The following is a 15,758-nucleotide window of genomic DNA, read 5'->3' as shown; positions in this document are numbered from 1 at the left end:
CAGAAATATTTTATCTGCTTTTTAGAGTAAAGCGCATCAACTTAAATTAATAAAGCACGCATCACACCAGTTGCGACCCATATTTGCTGCCCTCATACCGGCAACACCGAGGAGACGTCCCTAGAAGTTCTCACTCGCATGGGGTACAACTTGTAGGCGACGAGCGAACGTGATAGCCATCTCAATTGCGTTGATTGTCTCTGTCGCGCACAAGGTCGCTTGCATAGGGTTTATACTTTAATCCTATGGGCGTTCACTGATGATACAAAAATATTCGTTGTCACGAGAATTTCGTAGTGGAGGGATTTCGATCATGAGTTTTAAGTGTATTTTCATACGGGGGCTCATTAGTGATTGGTTCCGAGATCAAGCATACGGGTTAGATTGACGGCTGTTGACACGGCAGTTCATTGCCGCATATCCAACATGATCTGCGTCCATATTGTCGGCTGATCGGCCTGATCTTCAAAAGTGATCTTGCACTTTACAAAATGCACACTGCTTTTTGTTTCCATTCTCTCTATCTGTGTTGCATTATCATTTCGATCAGTCTTTTCAACCCGGATGAACCTTCTATAGGCAGAGGCGGGCCCGGCCGTGTATTTCCAACTGCTCGTAGGTACAGCGGGGTGCGGCACTTGCAGAGACGACGGACGTTTATGCGCATGCGCGAGTAAGAGCGGGTGCAAGAGAGGAAATGTGGGGAGTTTTGCTCCTTGAAAATACGACTCTGCCTACGTACTACGGAGGAGTTTCTTGGCGCGTATTGTATGCGCTTGTCCCTAGGCGTGCCGGCAGAAGTCGCGGGGCGCGGTAGTGCTGAACTTTGAAGTTTATTTTCTTTCCTCATTACAGAAGTGCCAACTTACCGCCGCAAGTTGGCAGCTCAAGGCAATTATATTTATTCGATCATGTTTTTATTAACGAAAACAACGTGTCATTATTTCACATTATTGGCATTAAAGCTAGAAGCTGGACTAGTCCGTGAGTTGGGGCTCACAGAGGCCGAACCCACGGACCAGTCCGGCTTCTAGCTTTGATCCCCCCGCTACTGCTTGGGTGCCCCGGAGATCCTGCGCCCCCTGCTTTAATATAACCTCAGGTGCTCTCCTGAGGCCTCCATTTGCCGATTACATGTGCCCTCCTGGAGCAGTGCTTGTAAAAAATCCGATCTATCACCGCGACAAAAAAAGCGACCGACGACTTATACATCACCAGTCAGAACATTGTCTCTTCAGACACAGCGATCACCAAGCGGCGTCCGCGCCCACTGCCTCACTGCGCGGGCACAGTCAGCGGCAGAGCATATAAACCAACTCGACCGCATTCCGCAATGCCGGCATGTCTAGGGGACAAACAAATACAACGCGTGCTAAGAAACCTCCTCTTCAGTGTCTAGGCGAAGTCATGTATTCAAGGAGCAAAAGCCCTCAGATTTTCTCTCTCATGCCCGCTCTACCTACTAGCAGTTCTAAAAACACGGCCCGGCCGAGGCAGTATCGGTCCCCGCATCGGGCCGACATCGGAGAGCGCTTGTAGTAACAAATCCGCCACCGTGTCAGCCATGATGGCCTGTCCGCATGGCGCTCGATGCTCCTTTAGCATCAAGCACGAGGGGCTCCACGGCACATGCGACATGTGGCATATATTGAAATATATTGAAAAATCAAATTGTAGATGTTCAATTTGCAAATAGAAGTATGTGAACCTTCACTATTCGATTCGGTGACATTCGAGTATTTGCACACCCCCTATTGCACTCGCTTATTTTACGGCGCCGTGACGAGGCCTGGGTGATCGAGTGCGTCCATTATAAAGTTGGGCACCTCACTGTCCATGCAGATTATGCTTCAAACTTGGTGATGGACAACACTGTCTTCTGCCTCAGCCCTTTATTCTAAATAGCTCGACATCACTGATTTCATGTGCTCTCATCCGACACACTTTGTTTTTCCTTTCTATCTGTGCAAGCTTATTTCTTTTCTCTTATTAACACCCATCACTCACTTCCTTTACAGAGGGTGCAGTGCAGACAGGCCCGGTGGTGCTGTCCAAGCTTGAGGTGTGCCAGCTTCTCACCCCCGAATTCTTTGCAACCCTTGAGCGAGCCGAGCTGGGCCGAATCCTTGGCACTATCGCCACAGTTGTTGCCCAGGACCTTTTACCACAAGATTGAGAGAGCACCTTGGCTGTGATTCATCCATCAAATACTCACAATACACACAGTCAACGATGTTGGCATGACCGATTCAGCGGCAAGCTTTCTTTCATTTCCACTGCCGACTTGAATGATCAGTAGGTGCAACATTGACTGCCTCATTACCTGTCAACCATTTTAATTTTGGAATCATTACCTGTTGACATTTGTCAGTAGAGCTTTCTTTTTTATCGCATTAATTTTTATTTTTCTATGAGCATTGGCTGCCAATGTAAGAGCAACATCTTTTACAATTTCAGCTGAATAGAAGAGCTCATTACTTCATGCAGAGCATTTGTTCAGCTGGCTGCTTGTTTTATGTGTAACATATGCAGATATGTTTCCACGTATGGATCAGTGCACTGTGAAAAAAGAAAAATGAATGGTTGCTTGGAAACAAATTCCACAGGGATTCTTCTTGTAGCTGTTCTTTTACAGCTGCTCTTACATCATTCATCAAATATCAAGGCAGCCAGCTTGCTTCTGAAGGCGTTTAATTGTGCTGCAAGTTGAATTGATGTTTAAATCAGCTGCAGTTTTTTTATGTGATTATGCAGTACGGATCTGCTTACTTAGCGTGTGTGATGGGAAGTGCTATGATATAGGTGCAGTGGGCACCTTTATTTCTACTAGAATATTTTGTGTGGATAACACCATGGTATTGTTTCTACGAAAGTGAGCCAGAGGGAGCTAGTTTAACGACGTGGCAGACATTCTTTCTTGACATCCTGTTACACTGCCAGGTAATGCAAGCACTCAGTTCATTTTTTGCTTAGTGGTCAACATTACTAAGGCCATGTTTCAGAATGATGACTTTTGAAAGGTTACTTCTATATGCATCACGGCCTGTCTCCACGAAACTTGTCTTCATAAGATATGTCAATGCAGGCCTTGTCGGTTTAAGGGTAAATGAGATGAACACAATGTACAGGAGGACAGGGCGCAATAATGTGAAATCTGCAATTGTTTGTTGACCACCATGTTGGTCCCTTGAGTGCACAGGTGTCTGCTTATTTTAGCGTTATCACTTGGTGCTTGACCGGTCTGGAATGGGTACAGTCACAAATCATTACTTCCCATTATCAATATCGGCCAAAAATCTATAGTGCCATTTGTCCAAAAAGATATGTTGCTAAGACCATGGATTTTCTTGCCTTATAGAACACAGCATCACTTCGCTGTTTTGCTCCTACATTAAGTGTGCCTGTTCAAGGTTTGCAGCCTTTTCTACGAAAAATGGTCCAACTGCAGAGATATATATTTTTATTGCTAGACGAAGCGTTCGTTTTTGTCTTCTTATATTTCAGTGCACACTTTATCCTACTTAGCCTTTCATGTTGTCTGGCATGCCTGCACCAAAGAAAAAGGAAGTTATTTTCCACAATTTTTTTGGACTGTGCGATTTCTTTGGTAAGCACACCAGAGTGTTATGAAGTCTCATTTGTTTGTCATGAGAATGTGCTCGTTCTTCTAGCCCGAGAAAGCATAGCGGATTGAAAGTTATTTTCTAACGCAGCTGATTCTCATAACTTAAGTCGCATTTTGCATTAGACATTATGCATTCAATCATTATTTCATGACCATGACATAGTCAGCACAGTTACGTGAGTGCAGGCTTTTATTATGGAAAATGGCTTTTTAGTTGAACTTGTATATTTTTGATGTGGCTCCCAATTTTTGAAGCAGACCATTACTCCAATGTTGAATTTTACATGCACAATTGTTTTCCAAATTATTTATAGATCACTCATTTTAATGACTTTATGAAACTTCTTTTTCTTTTTGCCTTTGGAATGTGCAAAACTCTGGTGGCTTATCACAGTAAAGCACAGGTGAGGAATGAAGTGTAGTTTCTTTTTTAGGAATGTCAGCCTTATCGTTATTTTCTTTAATAAAGACTATGTAGCTCTTTTTCTGCCACCTTTGCAACTGTGATTTCTGTAAAGTCTCTTTGTGAAGTAATTTCAGTGTCAAAATGGTCAGGCTCTTGCTGCATAAACAAGTGCACCATCTATTTCGCTGCTAGTAGCACAGTTTATTTTATTTATTGCATTTATTATATTGTGTCAATATAGGCTTCGATTTTGTGCTCATAGTGGGCATTTTACACTTTCTGTATATGCATTCGCTTCTGCATTGTTTTGTCTGAAGTGCACTATTTGAATGAGGTTCATCGAGACAGTCATGGTAACAGCCTTGAAAGCTGTTATAGATATTAAAGAATGGTGTTAGTGAATGACTTCAGAAAAGATATAGTGGTGTGTGCGTCAGTGAGCTGTTATTGCACTTTCTCCCTTGTAATAGCATTGTTACTGGTAAGCTCTCGCAGTTTATCACTTTAATTAGAATTTGATTACTTGTACATATATGTTCCTTTGCCGTGTGTGTCCCTAAGATTGAAGTTGTTCTTTTTTGTGATCAGCCTCACTTTGTACATTTTAGTCTTGGACTTCAAACATTGAAATAAATCATTTTATACATTTTACATGCATTTTGTACATGTGTGTACCTTACTCATGCAGGGCTGTGTGCTTGTTTGTAAACTTGTGCACTAGTGCAAGCATCTGGCGTATGTAGTTTAATTAGTGGACATCTTTCCTGCCAACTTGGCTTACTGGGTAGTTCACGGTCTAACGAGTAGAGCATTGAGCTGCTGTTCTGAAGGATTATTAGTCGACATGACAACACAAACATAGTAGACTTCCATTAGTTCGACCCCGGTCAATTCGATCTGAACAAAGGTCATGGCCAGCGCCCATGCATGGGCCCAAACACTTGTGGTTTCGATCCTAAAATTGACTTTTGCCAGATACAGTCAAGTCTTGATATAACGAATCACGCGAGACCGCCGAAAATTTTTCGTTATTTTGAAATATTGTTGTGATTAAAAACATGGGGTTATAAGCCAGTGGACAAACCTAGGAATGAAAATGACGTATTTTGGCAGTATACGCATGTGAAGACAAGCATACTCTCAAATAAAAATGTTTCACTTACTTCAAAGCTGCTTTATTTGAAGAAATCGGTGATTTTCTTCTGGCGCTTGCACCACGCACGACAAATTAGGAATGCGTCTACATCTTCCACTTTGCACAATACCTCATTGCGTACATCATTGCAACGAGTGATGAAAGTGCGGACTTCGTTCATCTGTACTAAAACACCAATGTTCGACACGACCTCATCTTCTGTGTTCAGTGACCCACAGTTGTCTTCCTTTGGGTCATCATCATCACTAAAGACGTGCGAACACAGTTAACAATCTCTGCGGTTGTCAGGTGCGCTGCCATTAGTGCCACGCTGTCACTCTAAACGTAGTCGTTGAAGGAAGAAATGGCGTTCAGCAGTTCCTCAACCTCGGTCCACAGGTCTCCTGGGTTATTGTCCGTCGCATCCAATTCATCTTCAAGCTGCACACGTGGTTTGACAAGCCCTGCTTTTCGCCAGCAGTTGCTAACAGTGGACGCCTTCAAGTTCTACCAAGCTCCTGTGAGCATTTCCGCTGCCTGATGAATATTGATTGCAGTCGGCTGCTTTAGGCGGAGGTTGATAATCAACCGCTGCACAAGGTGCTTACAAAATTCTGCTTTGACACTCTTTATAATGCCCTGATCTAAGGGTTGCAGCAAGGACATGTTGTTTGGCAGCAGGAACTACAAGCGAACGTGCATCAAGCAAACATTCACAATGTGAGCAGAGCAGTTGTTGACAACCAGTAGAATTTTTCGGTCATCCCTTCTCATTTGGTCGTCAAGTTTAATGAGCCAGTCGTAAAATAGTTCTCTGATCATCCAGGCTCGTTTGTTGGCAAGGTAGTCGTGCGGTAACGACATGACAGCTTTCATGGAGCGAGGTTTCATGTACTTGCCGATGACAATCGGTTAAATTTTTTTTGTGCCTGTTGCATTGCAGCAGAGCAGGACTGTCACGCGAAGATGCAACTTCTTCCCTCCTTTGCACTGCAGCTCTTTCAAGTGCATCGTCCAGTCTGGCAGGAGCTGATAAAAGCATGTGGTCTCATCTGCGTTAAAAATATTGTCTTCAGAGTACGATTCAGCCACCTATCATCATCAGCCTGGTTACGCACACTGCAGGGCACAGGCCTCTCCCATACTTCTCCAACTACCCCGGTCATATATAATTGTGGCCATGTTGTCCCTGCAAACTTGTTAATCTCATCCGCCCACCTAATTATCTGCCGTCCCCTGCTGCACTTCCCTTCCCTTGGAATCCAGTCCGTAACCCTTAAAGGGATACAGAATAAAATCGAAGAATATAGAGAAAGCCCCACAATTGCATTCCTAAGACACGATTGCTATAGTATATAGTCATTATTCGGGTTACGTTTGAGCGGATGGCTTTATTTTTGACTCTCTATGAGCGGCCACCGCGTCACTCGCAAAGCGCTCCCGACAACAAGCCGGCGGATCTGACGTCACACCTACCCTCAGCAGCCGCGGAGCGAGCTGGCCGGCTGCGCAGTTTTGTTTTCCTCGCGCTGCGCAGTGCAAAATGCGAAGTTCTAGTGAGGGCGATAGCATGAACGGAACTTATGACTCCGACTTGGATGAGCGGCCTACTGAATGACCACGAACGATAAAGGCGTATGCCTACGATCCGTCCGCGTCGTCAAGCGAAATTGACGACGACCCGCCGCAGCAGTCCCCTTCCGCGGTGCCGAGAGAGTCTGGACCAGCAAAGTGGTGTTTACACTGTGCATTCCATCCATGTACACGCGTTCGCCTCGAGAGATCAGGGGCGGCATCATAGGTGGAAGCCAGATATAAACCCTGTTCCTGCGGCTCGGATCGCAAGCTCGCACCTGTCACGAATGAGTTACTAGCGAGACCAGAGGCGCACGCCTCATTGACAGTGTTGCATCCGTGGCGGTGCGCCCAGCGTGATTCACTCACGCAAACGCTATGCCATGTTTGGCTTCAACAGAGCGAGGACGCTTATGCCGCAGTCTATGCAATGTCAGGCGGCGTAAGGAATTTACTCTGCGTTCTGCGCAAAGCGGCTTGCTCCGCCCGCTTGGATGGGTAGCTGCTAGCGCGTAAAGCATGAAAGCCACCAATGCACAATAGACGACCGCACGCCAAGTTTCATCCATTTTCTTTCTCTATGTTTCATCCTAGACGCCAGCGCTCGTTTCTCCCCTGGCGGAGCGATTTCATCTCCAACGGGTGTCGGTTTCCGTCGCCGCTTGCCTTCACGGTCGCGCCCGCGTGCAGCGCGCGAAACGTCTCTTGTTTGCGACGGCGCCTCTTCGGATGACCGGAAATTATTATTGTGTTGTTAACTGTCACGACAGCAATGTAAACATGAAAAGGTTGATGCCACCAGTGAAATTCTGCCGATTCACAAGAAAATGGTACGAAAGAAGCAGACGACAGACATGATTATGCGCGGAGCGAAGTAAACATCTGGCAAACGAAGCGAGCTCGTTTATTGATCACTCCTGAGTGTATGACGGTTTCTATATGTAACCCACGTGAAATTAATAATTACTCGGTACATAATCCTTTTATTCATATAAAAACTTTAAGTTAAACGAGCGCTTGTCCTGTCTTCTTTCTCGTGTTTCGTTTGTGTGTGCGCTGTCTAAGAATGGAAACCACGTCTGTTGTATGCGCTAGCAGTGGCCGAAGTTCACGCGTGCCGAGAAATTGAATATGTGCATGATGCATTGAACATGACCGGAGTTCATTCCCGCTTCACCACCGCACCGATCGATCGGGTTACTGGACGATACACACCCGCGTCTTGGTCGCGCCGGCATTGCTGAAGCAGGAATGATTAATAATACTTTCAACTTCCGTCTCTTGAGTACTGTTAAAAAATGACCAAGCTGTCTACATTGCTGCCTCTATTCCATATTGTAGGGGACGTACTAGTTAAAGTTGTGTGCGCATGTCGTACTTGTGCTATGCAGCGATATATCTTGTTTATTTCCGCACAGTGTCGATAGAAGTCCGTTGTCGCCATCAGAGACAACACGGATTTGTAGCAAACATAATGTGAGAAACTGCAAAATTGACTTTAGCTCGTAGGTGCCGTATGTATGTGCCGCATCGTATGTGCTGACGATTTTTCCGGCGGCACATACGATGTCGTTTCCAATTACCTGCTCAGCGTCCCTTACATGGTTAAGCAGACGCTGCCGTTTCGCCGCATTGCAGCCATAAAAATAACCGTCAAGCGTACCGATCTTCTTAAAGGCAAATATAGCGTGTGCAGTTTGTTTCACACTAAGGGGAAAACTCGGAACGTATTGCATCGCGATGCGGCAAGCAATGGAGTCGTGCGGCGGCAGCAGCTCGAGCAAGCGCACACGCTTGAGGGGCAGTGTCGTGATCTGCGTCGTCTGCTACGGCGGCGCGCGCTGGCCGCATTTTCGGGAAGCGTGGTACTGTCAGGGGCAATGCACCGATTTCATCGGTACTGCGGGAACTGAGCCGATATTCTTTACTAAACGTTGTGCGTCGCCACACTCTGATCCTTCATTGGCGATAATGGAGTTCCACAAACTTCTTTTGACAACATGGTTCAACATGGACAACACGCCGTTCAAGATCCCGCCCCTCGAGCATCTGCGCGAGCTGCTGCCGCCGCTTGACTCAAGCGCTCGCCGCATCGCGATGCAATGCGCTTCGAGTTTTCCCCTAAATGTGAGAGAGACTGTACACCGCCCTTCGAAAGAAATGTCCACGCGCACACACCGCGCGCGGCGCGAAACGTGTCCAAACACGCGCAGTGCAGGAGGCAATCAAGGCGGCGCGAACGAGAGATGGGAGAGGGGTACCACCGGCTAATAGAATTTTGCTCCGCATGCGGCGCTCTCAACGCCGGCGCAGCAGCGCCGCTCTCGGTGCCGTTCTTGTCTATACAGGTGCCGTGAGTACGCACTGTACAAAAAAAAAAAAAACGTAGAAATCGTTGAAGATATTGACGCGTGTAGACCTCCCTGTAGCTACGCCATCGGAGCAGGTGTGGCCGGCGGAGTTATACTCGCGCGGCAGGTGCTTGATGCGCGCAAGTAGCTGTTATGAAAATAGATGCGATGAATATACTCGCGCGGCAGGTGCTTGATGCGCGCAAGTAGCTGTTATGAAAATAGATGCGATGAAGCAACGGGTGAGGCAGGCACGCACCCAGGATCTTTTTTTCGGGGGGGGCCCACCACCTTCATCATCATCATCATCATAATCGTCGTCGTCATCATCATCAGCCTGTTTTAAGTCCACTGCAGAACGAAGGCCTCTCCCTGCGATCTCCAATTACCCCTGTCCTGCGCCAACCGATTCCAACTAGCGCCCGCGAATTTCCTAATTTCATCGCTCCACCTAGTCTTTTGTCATCCTCGATTGCGTTTTCCTTCTCTTGGTACCCATTCTGCAACCCTAATGGTCCAACGGTTATCTAATCAGCGCATTACATGAACTGCCCAGCTCCATTTTTTCCTCTTGATGTCAATTAGAATATCGTCTATACCCGTTTGGTCTCTGATCCAAACAACTGTCTTTCTGTATCTTAATGTTATGCCTAGCAATCTTCGTTCCATCGCTCTTTGCGTGGTCCTTGCTCTCAAACATCTTTGTCAGTCTCCGAATCTCTGCCCCATATGTCAGCATTGGCAAAATGCACTGATTGCACATCTTACTTTTCAATGATAATGGCAAGCTTCCAGTCAGGAGCTGGCAATGTCTGCCGTATGCGATCCAACCCATTTTTATTCTTCTGTGAATTTCCTTCTCATAATCAGGGCTCTCTGTGATTAATTCACCTAGGTAAGCGTGCTCCTTCACAGTCTCTAGAGGCCCACTGGTGATCCTGATCTCTTGTTCCTTTGCCCGGCTATTTATCATTATCTTTATCTTCTGCATATTAATATTCAACCCCACTCTTACACTCTCTCTGTTAAGGTCTCCAATGATTTGCTGTAACTCGACTGCATTGTTGCTGAATAGAACAATGTCATCGGCAAACCGAAGGTTGCTGAGATATTCGCCGCCGATCTTTACTCGTAAGCCTTCCCAGCTTAATAGCTTGAATTTTTCTAAGCACGCAGTGAATAGCTTTGGAGAAATTGTGTCTCCCTGTCTGACCCCTTTCTCTATAGGTATCTCCCTGCTTTTCTTGAGTAGAATTAAGGTAGCAGTAGAACCTCTGTAGACATTCTTACGCGAAAGACGAGTCAGTAAGACGAGAAACTATTTATAGGTTATATTTACAACAACGCTTGCAGCGCTGACCGGTTAGATCCACAGCTCGAGCCCAGTTCGTTCTTACTCCTCTTTTCTGGAGTGATGGCACCCACGCGCCTCGTTCAAACAAATACCACACGCATGTAGCAATATTACTCCGCCAGTTAATCACAGAAGCAAACAAAATCATCGTCATGCGGCCTTATCAATATGGCGTCGTGCTTGATAGCTCCAGATCGTCCGCTGTTCTTGAAGAGTTTTTCCATCGGCGGAACCAATGAGGTATGCAACAGATATGGACAAAGTGTACGGAGTCTGAGTATATTTCACTCTTCAAAAGTCTGCGGTACAGTTCTTTTCACTGCTAAGCCGGTTTACTCATGAAACTTCACTGCCAAGTGAAGCTTGACAATAAATAGTTGCAGCGAAGCAAGCATTTCAGTTCAATAAAGAATTAGGCTTTCGTCATTCCACTGTAATAGGGGAGGGAAAACGTGTAAAATTAAGCGCTAATAATTTTACTTTTTTGTGGTTACCGCCTTATTTGGGTAACAGGAAAAGTTTGAAGTACGGATTATTTGCAGCCTCGAGGAGGAACAGTGGCTGGTTGTAATGAGGGCGTGGGCGAGGCTTCACTGTAGACTTAAGTTGTCTCCGACTATAGTAGCATTTTTTGTATTAGCTCTGGAAGAATTACAGCGAAATATATATTTGCGGAACAATCGCAGTTCTTTTGGATTCCTCGTTTACTGCTCCAAGTGCGAAAACGACTCGTGTTGTTATTTGGGAAGTTGCGTACCGCTGTGTGGCCGCCAGTCCCATACAACCGCGTAGAGCGCAGGATACTGCGATTGTAGACGTACTGCGCCCACCGCGAAAGGTTAGAAAAACACCCACATAAGCACAATAGAGAAGTGGCTACGTGAGGCGGTTCGACCGATAACTGTAGAAGCGTCATTCAAAACATGTAATTGTTCTCCGCTTCCGACGGCGTTTTCTCTAATTCCTATTTAAATAAAAAGATGTTGATCCATAAATATTTTATGAAGCAACGGTTATATTTGTTAGATTTGTTGTTAAATTCGCTTTTCCTTGCAGTTTGGTTGTTGCCTTGGCTCTCTCCCTTAGTAGATCGCTTGATTTCTCAACTCCTTGCGATTTCTGTTTCCAGTTGCCAATTTTGCACGAAAAGTGCTATACAATTAGGGAAAAACCAGACGAGGTAACGGGCGACAGTCATCTTGATTATCGGTTTGAGGGTTATTGCAGGTTTTCGTGATGGATGCTGTTTCACATTATTTTATTTCCCACCTTATCTAACCCATATCACGTGTATATGATTCCGGGCATCTGCCAGCGTCGCGACGAGCTGTCATTCAAGGAAATAATGAAGCAAAAGGAAAAGTTAAACGCAATTGGAGTTTTCTCCGCCCGCAACTCGTTCCACGAGAGTACAGACCAGCTGACTAACAGCCGCATCCCTTTCCTGGTCCCAGGATGAGCCTAAACAAAGAAGGTTGAACTAACAAAAGCAACAGCTATGCGCGTGACAGTTGAATGGATGGTGACAAATGAACGCATCTCGAGTTAATCTCGCGGGCGCCGAATCTATGAGAAAACTGGCCTTCACATCCCAAGAAATGCTGATAACTACCGCCATCCAAAAGGAGTGAAAAAGGCAGCCTAATATGCTGACCGGTGAATAGCTGCCAAGTCTCAACATCGATCTGGCAGCGCTTTAGGAATGTGTGAGGAGTGGTGGCGTGGGTGGGGAGGGGGGGGGGGGGGGTATGCCATATGATTTCGGGGGGGGCCCGGGCCCCCCCGGGCCCCCCCCCCCCCTGGGTACGTGCCTGGGGTGAGGACTGAAGCCAGGCATGTGCAGTGACTGAAATGCGCCTCTGTAAGCAGGGCACGTCTTGTTATTCACGGAGTGAACGAGTACATGCGCAGCGGTTTCAGCGTCCCGTTGTTTCATCGCAGCCGGACACTCCTTCGCTTGGTGCACACGAGATGGCGCCACCAGTCTCATGTCGGCGATTTTTTTTTTTGTGTGTGTGTCAGCCGTCGTTTCAGACGATGCGGATTTCGATTCATTCTGGCAGAATTGGCCAAACATCTGGCTCAGAACGTCGTACAAACGACAAATTACGGTCAAACGGCACCTGTGTGCAAAACTACAGCGTGAACAAGTACGCGAGAAAAAGACTACCGCTGCCTGCCGTTTTCACATGCGCACAGCAGACCCTCGGCATTTTGCGCCGCTGACGCGGCTGCTCCACACATCAAACGACAAATCCACGAGACGAAAGACGAGGTTTTCGAACAGCTCACACGAGGAAGCGGTACGAATAGGGCGGTCGAACAAAGAAAGCGCGTTGCTGCAAACGTCAACTCGCCCCTTCGCGCGCTGAGCGTGGACGATCGCTCGCAATGGGGCCATATGGGGCCTCGAGGTGGGTAAGTGTGACGTGACATCCGGTTTTTCCAGAGCTTTCGGAGGAGGCCGGTAGGTGTTGTGATTTGAGAAATATTCATTAAATTAATTACTTTTCGCTCACTTCTCAGAAATAGTGCTGTTTTGGTCGCTCTCGGTGCGACAGCTACCACTGGAGACAGAAATCTCGGCGACAGACAGACAGACAATGAACTTTATTTGATCCTGAGGAGCTTCAGCGGAGGCCCCTATAGGGGACCCGCGGAAGCCGCTGGCCGCGTCCAAGTCGGGGCAGGAATACCGTGATGTTCCGCCCTTTCTCGGGCCCTCTGGATTGCTTCTAGTTGTGTCTGGAGCGATGGGCTCCGGAGTGCCTCTTCCCAGTCGGCTTCGCTGGAGAGAGGGCCGTTAGGTAACGCGGGGCATTGCCAGAGCATGTGCGCTAAGGAACAATAGGTCTCATTACAATCCGGACAGCTTGAATCGACGTCTGTGTAGATACGGCTGAGAAAGCCCAGCGAAGGGAATGAGCCCGTCTGGAGCATTCTAAGTAAAACTGACTGAGACCTATCTAACTTCGGGTGAGGAAGAGGATAGGCCCTTCTGCTAAGCCGATAGTGAGATGTTATCTCGTGAAAAGTAAGGAGTGGATCGTTCTGCTGGATTTCATCCTGTCCCCATAAGGCCTCCATGCCGCCGTGGCGCGTTAGATCTCGCGCACGGTCATGGGCAAGCTCGTTGAGGTTAGGTATGTTCTGATGAACGTCCGCACCCATATGGGCGGGAAACCAAGAGATGAAGTGAGTGCCAGGGTTTGTTCTCTTTTCCAGAATGGAGGCAGCCTCGTGGGCTAGGTTACCCGATTCGAAAGCTTTGATGGCCGCTCGTGAGTCGGTGAAAACGTTGGTGCGCGAGGGGTCGGTCATGGCCAGGGCTACGACGACCTGTTCCGCGACTCCACTTGAAGCAAACCTAACCGACGCCGAGGAGCGTAATTCGCCTTTGCCGTCAATGATTGCCAACGCGAACGTGCTAGAGCTGCCGTACTGAGCCGCGTCGACAAAGACAGTCGAATCTTGATTCTCGCTGGCCTTCTGTAAAATCGCTCGTGCTCGGGCTTTTCGCCTCCCTACATTGTATTGCGGGTGCATATTCCGAGGGAATGGGCTGACCACAAAGGTTGCCCGTGCCTCCCTGGATATGGTGATTTTCCGTTCATTGAGTATTCTTGGAGCCATGCAGGCCTCGTCTAGGATGCGTCTCCCCGCCCTGGTTGACGAGAGCCTGACTACCTGAGCGGTGACCTGCGCTTCGATCACTTCATCAATGTCGTTGTGCATACCGAGTTTGCTTAACCTGTCCGAGCAAGTGGTTACTGGTAACCCCAGTACCTTTTTGATGCTCTTGCGCATGAGAACGTTAAGCTTATTCTTTTCGGTTTTGGTCCAGTTAAGAGCCGAGGCTACATAGTTGATGTGGCTCATTAAGAAAGCGTGATGGATCTTGAGGAGGTTGCCTTCACCTAGTCTCTTCTTTCGTCCGGATACTCTAGCAACTAGTCTCAGCATGCTCTCAGTTTTCGCCGTGATGCGCGTGAGGGTTTTGGCGTTACATCCACGCGCGTCAATCAGTAATTCTAGGATTCGGATAGATTCGACTTGAGGAATGGGCTGCCCGTTTCTTGCAAAGAGGGATATGGGAAGTTGGTTTAGGGGGGTAAAGCCTGTAAAGTAACAATTCAGATTTGTTTGGGGATAGTTGGAGGCCTGTGTCTTCCAGGTAGGACTCCGTTGCGTCTAGGGCTGATTGTAGCGAGTGCTCTACCTTTGCGAGTGATCCTCCGGGGCACCAAATCGTGATGTCGTCTGCGTATAGCGAGTGGCTTATATTAGGAAGGGATCTGAGCCTTTCTGACAAGCCCTTCATGACTATGTTGAACAGTAAGGGGGAGATGACTGCTCCTTGGGGAGTGCCTCTGGCCCCTAGTGCGAACTCATCTGACGAGCTGTGCAATCCTGATGGTGGCTGTTCTGTTCATGAGGAATGATCTAACAAAAGCCTGAAACCTTGCTCCCAGACCTAGGCTGGCCGTGGCCTGCAGGAAAATTCGATGAGATACAGTGTCAAAGGCCTTGGTCAGGTCAAGGGCTAAGATGCCCCTAACATCCCTAGTGCTGTTATCGAAAATGTGCTTCTTAAGGAGTAGCATTACATCCTGTGTGGAAAGGCCGGGCCTGAAGCCGACCATGTTGTGCGGGCCGGAACAGTTCGTTGCGTTCTATGTAATCCGATATCCTGTGCAGGATCGCATGCTCCGCCACCTTGACTACGCAAGAGGTTAGCGATATCGGCCTTAGGTTGTCAAGGTTTACGGGCTTACCCGGTTTCGGGATAAGCACAACCGAGGCCGCTTTCCACTCGTCCGGGACGCACCCGTTCTCCCAAGTTTTGTTGACCTCTTTCGTTAGCAGCTCAATTGATCTATCATCCAGGTTCCTTAGCAGTCTGTTTGAGATGCCGTCCGGACCTGAGGCCGACCTGCTATTTAAGTTGTGAAGTACTGCTCTGATTTCGGACTCCGTGAAGGGGTCATCGAGCTCCTTTACCGTGTCACATTCGATGTTGGGATATTCCTCTGAGTGTGCTGCGCCTAGCGGGAGATATTTATTGGCTACCTCGTCTAAGAGCGTTTGTTCGGTTCCTCCTTCTTGTTTGTACCTGTGAATGAGGCGTGTCATGTAGCATGTGCTTAAGGAGATTCCATTTTCCGCCTGTGCGCATGCGCCCATCGACTGCTGAACAGATTTCATCCCATTGTAGCCTAGCTAACTCGGTGCAGTACTGTTCAATCTCCCTGTTAAGTGAGGCAACCCTCTTTCGCAACCTCCGGTTAAGCCTTTGTGTTTTCCATCGCCTC

At 47.5% G+C, this 15,758-nt stretch overlaps 1 protein-coding gene across 2 annotated transcripts in view; it reads left to right on the top strand.

Annotated features, from left to right (window-relative positions):
• The window catches only part of LOC135907566 (telomere-associated protein RIF1-like), a 307,714-nt gene extending 303,032 nt beyond the window's left edge, over positions 1-4,682 (top strand). For both annotated transcript variants that reach the window (XM_065439245.1, XM_065439243.1), the window contains exon 34: positions 2,019-4,682. In XM_065439245.1, the coding sequence (XP_065295317.1) occupies positions 2,019-2,176 (158 nt within the window). In that variant the 3' untranslated portion in view covers positions 2,177-4,682. The remainder of the gene's footprint in view (positions 1-2,018) is intronic.
• The last annotated feature ends 11,076 nt before the right edge of the window (positions 4,683-15,758 follow it).

The sequence above is a fragment of the Dermacentor albipictus genome, chromosome 1 (assembly GCF_038994185.2).
Source record: "Dermacentor albipictus isolate Rhodes 1998 colony chromosome 1, USDA_Dalb.pri_finalv2, whole genome shotgun sequence".
Classification (NCBI taxonomy): domain Eukaryota; kingdom Metazoa; phylum Arthropoda; class Arachnida; order Ixodida; family Ixodidae; genus Dermacentor; species Dermacentor albipictus.
This window is presented reverse-complemented; position numbering and strand designations above follow the sequence as displayed.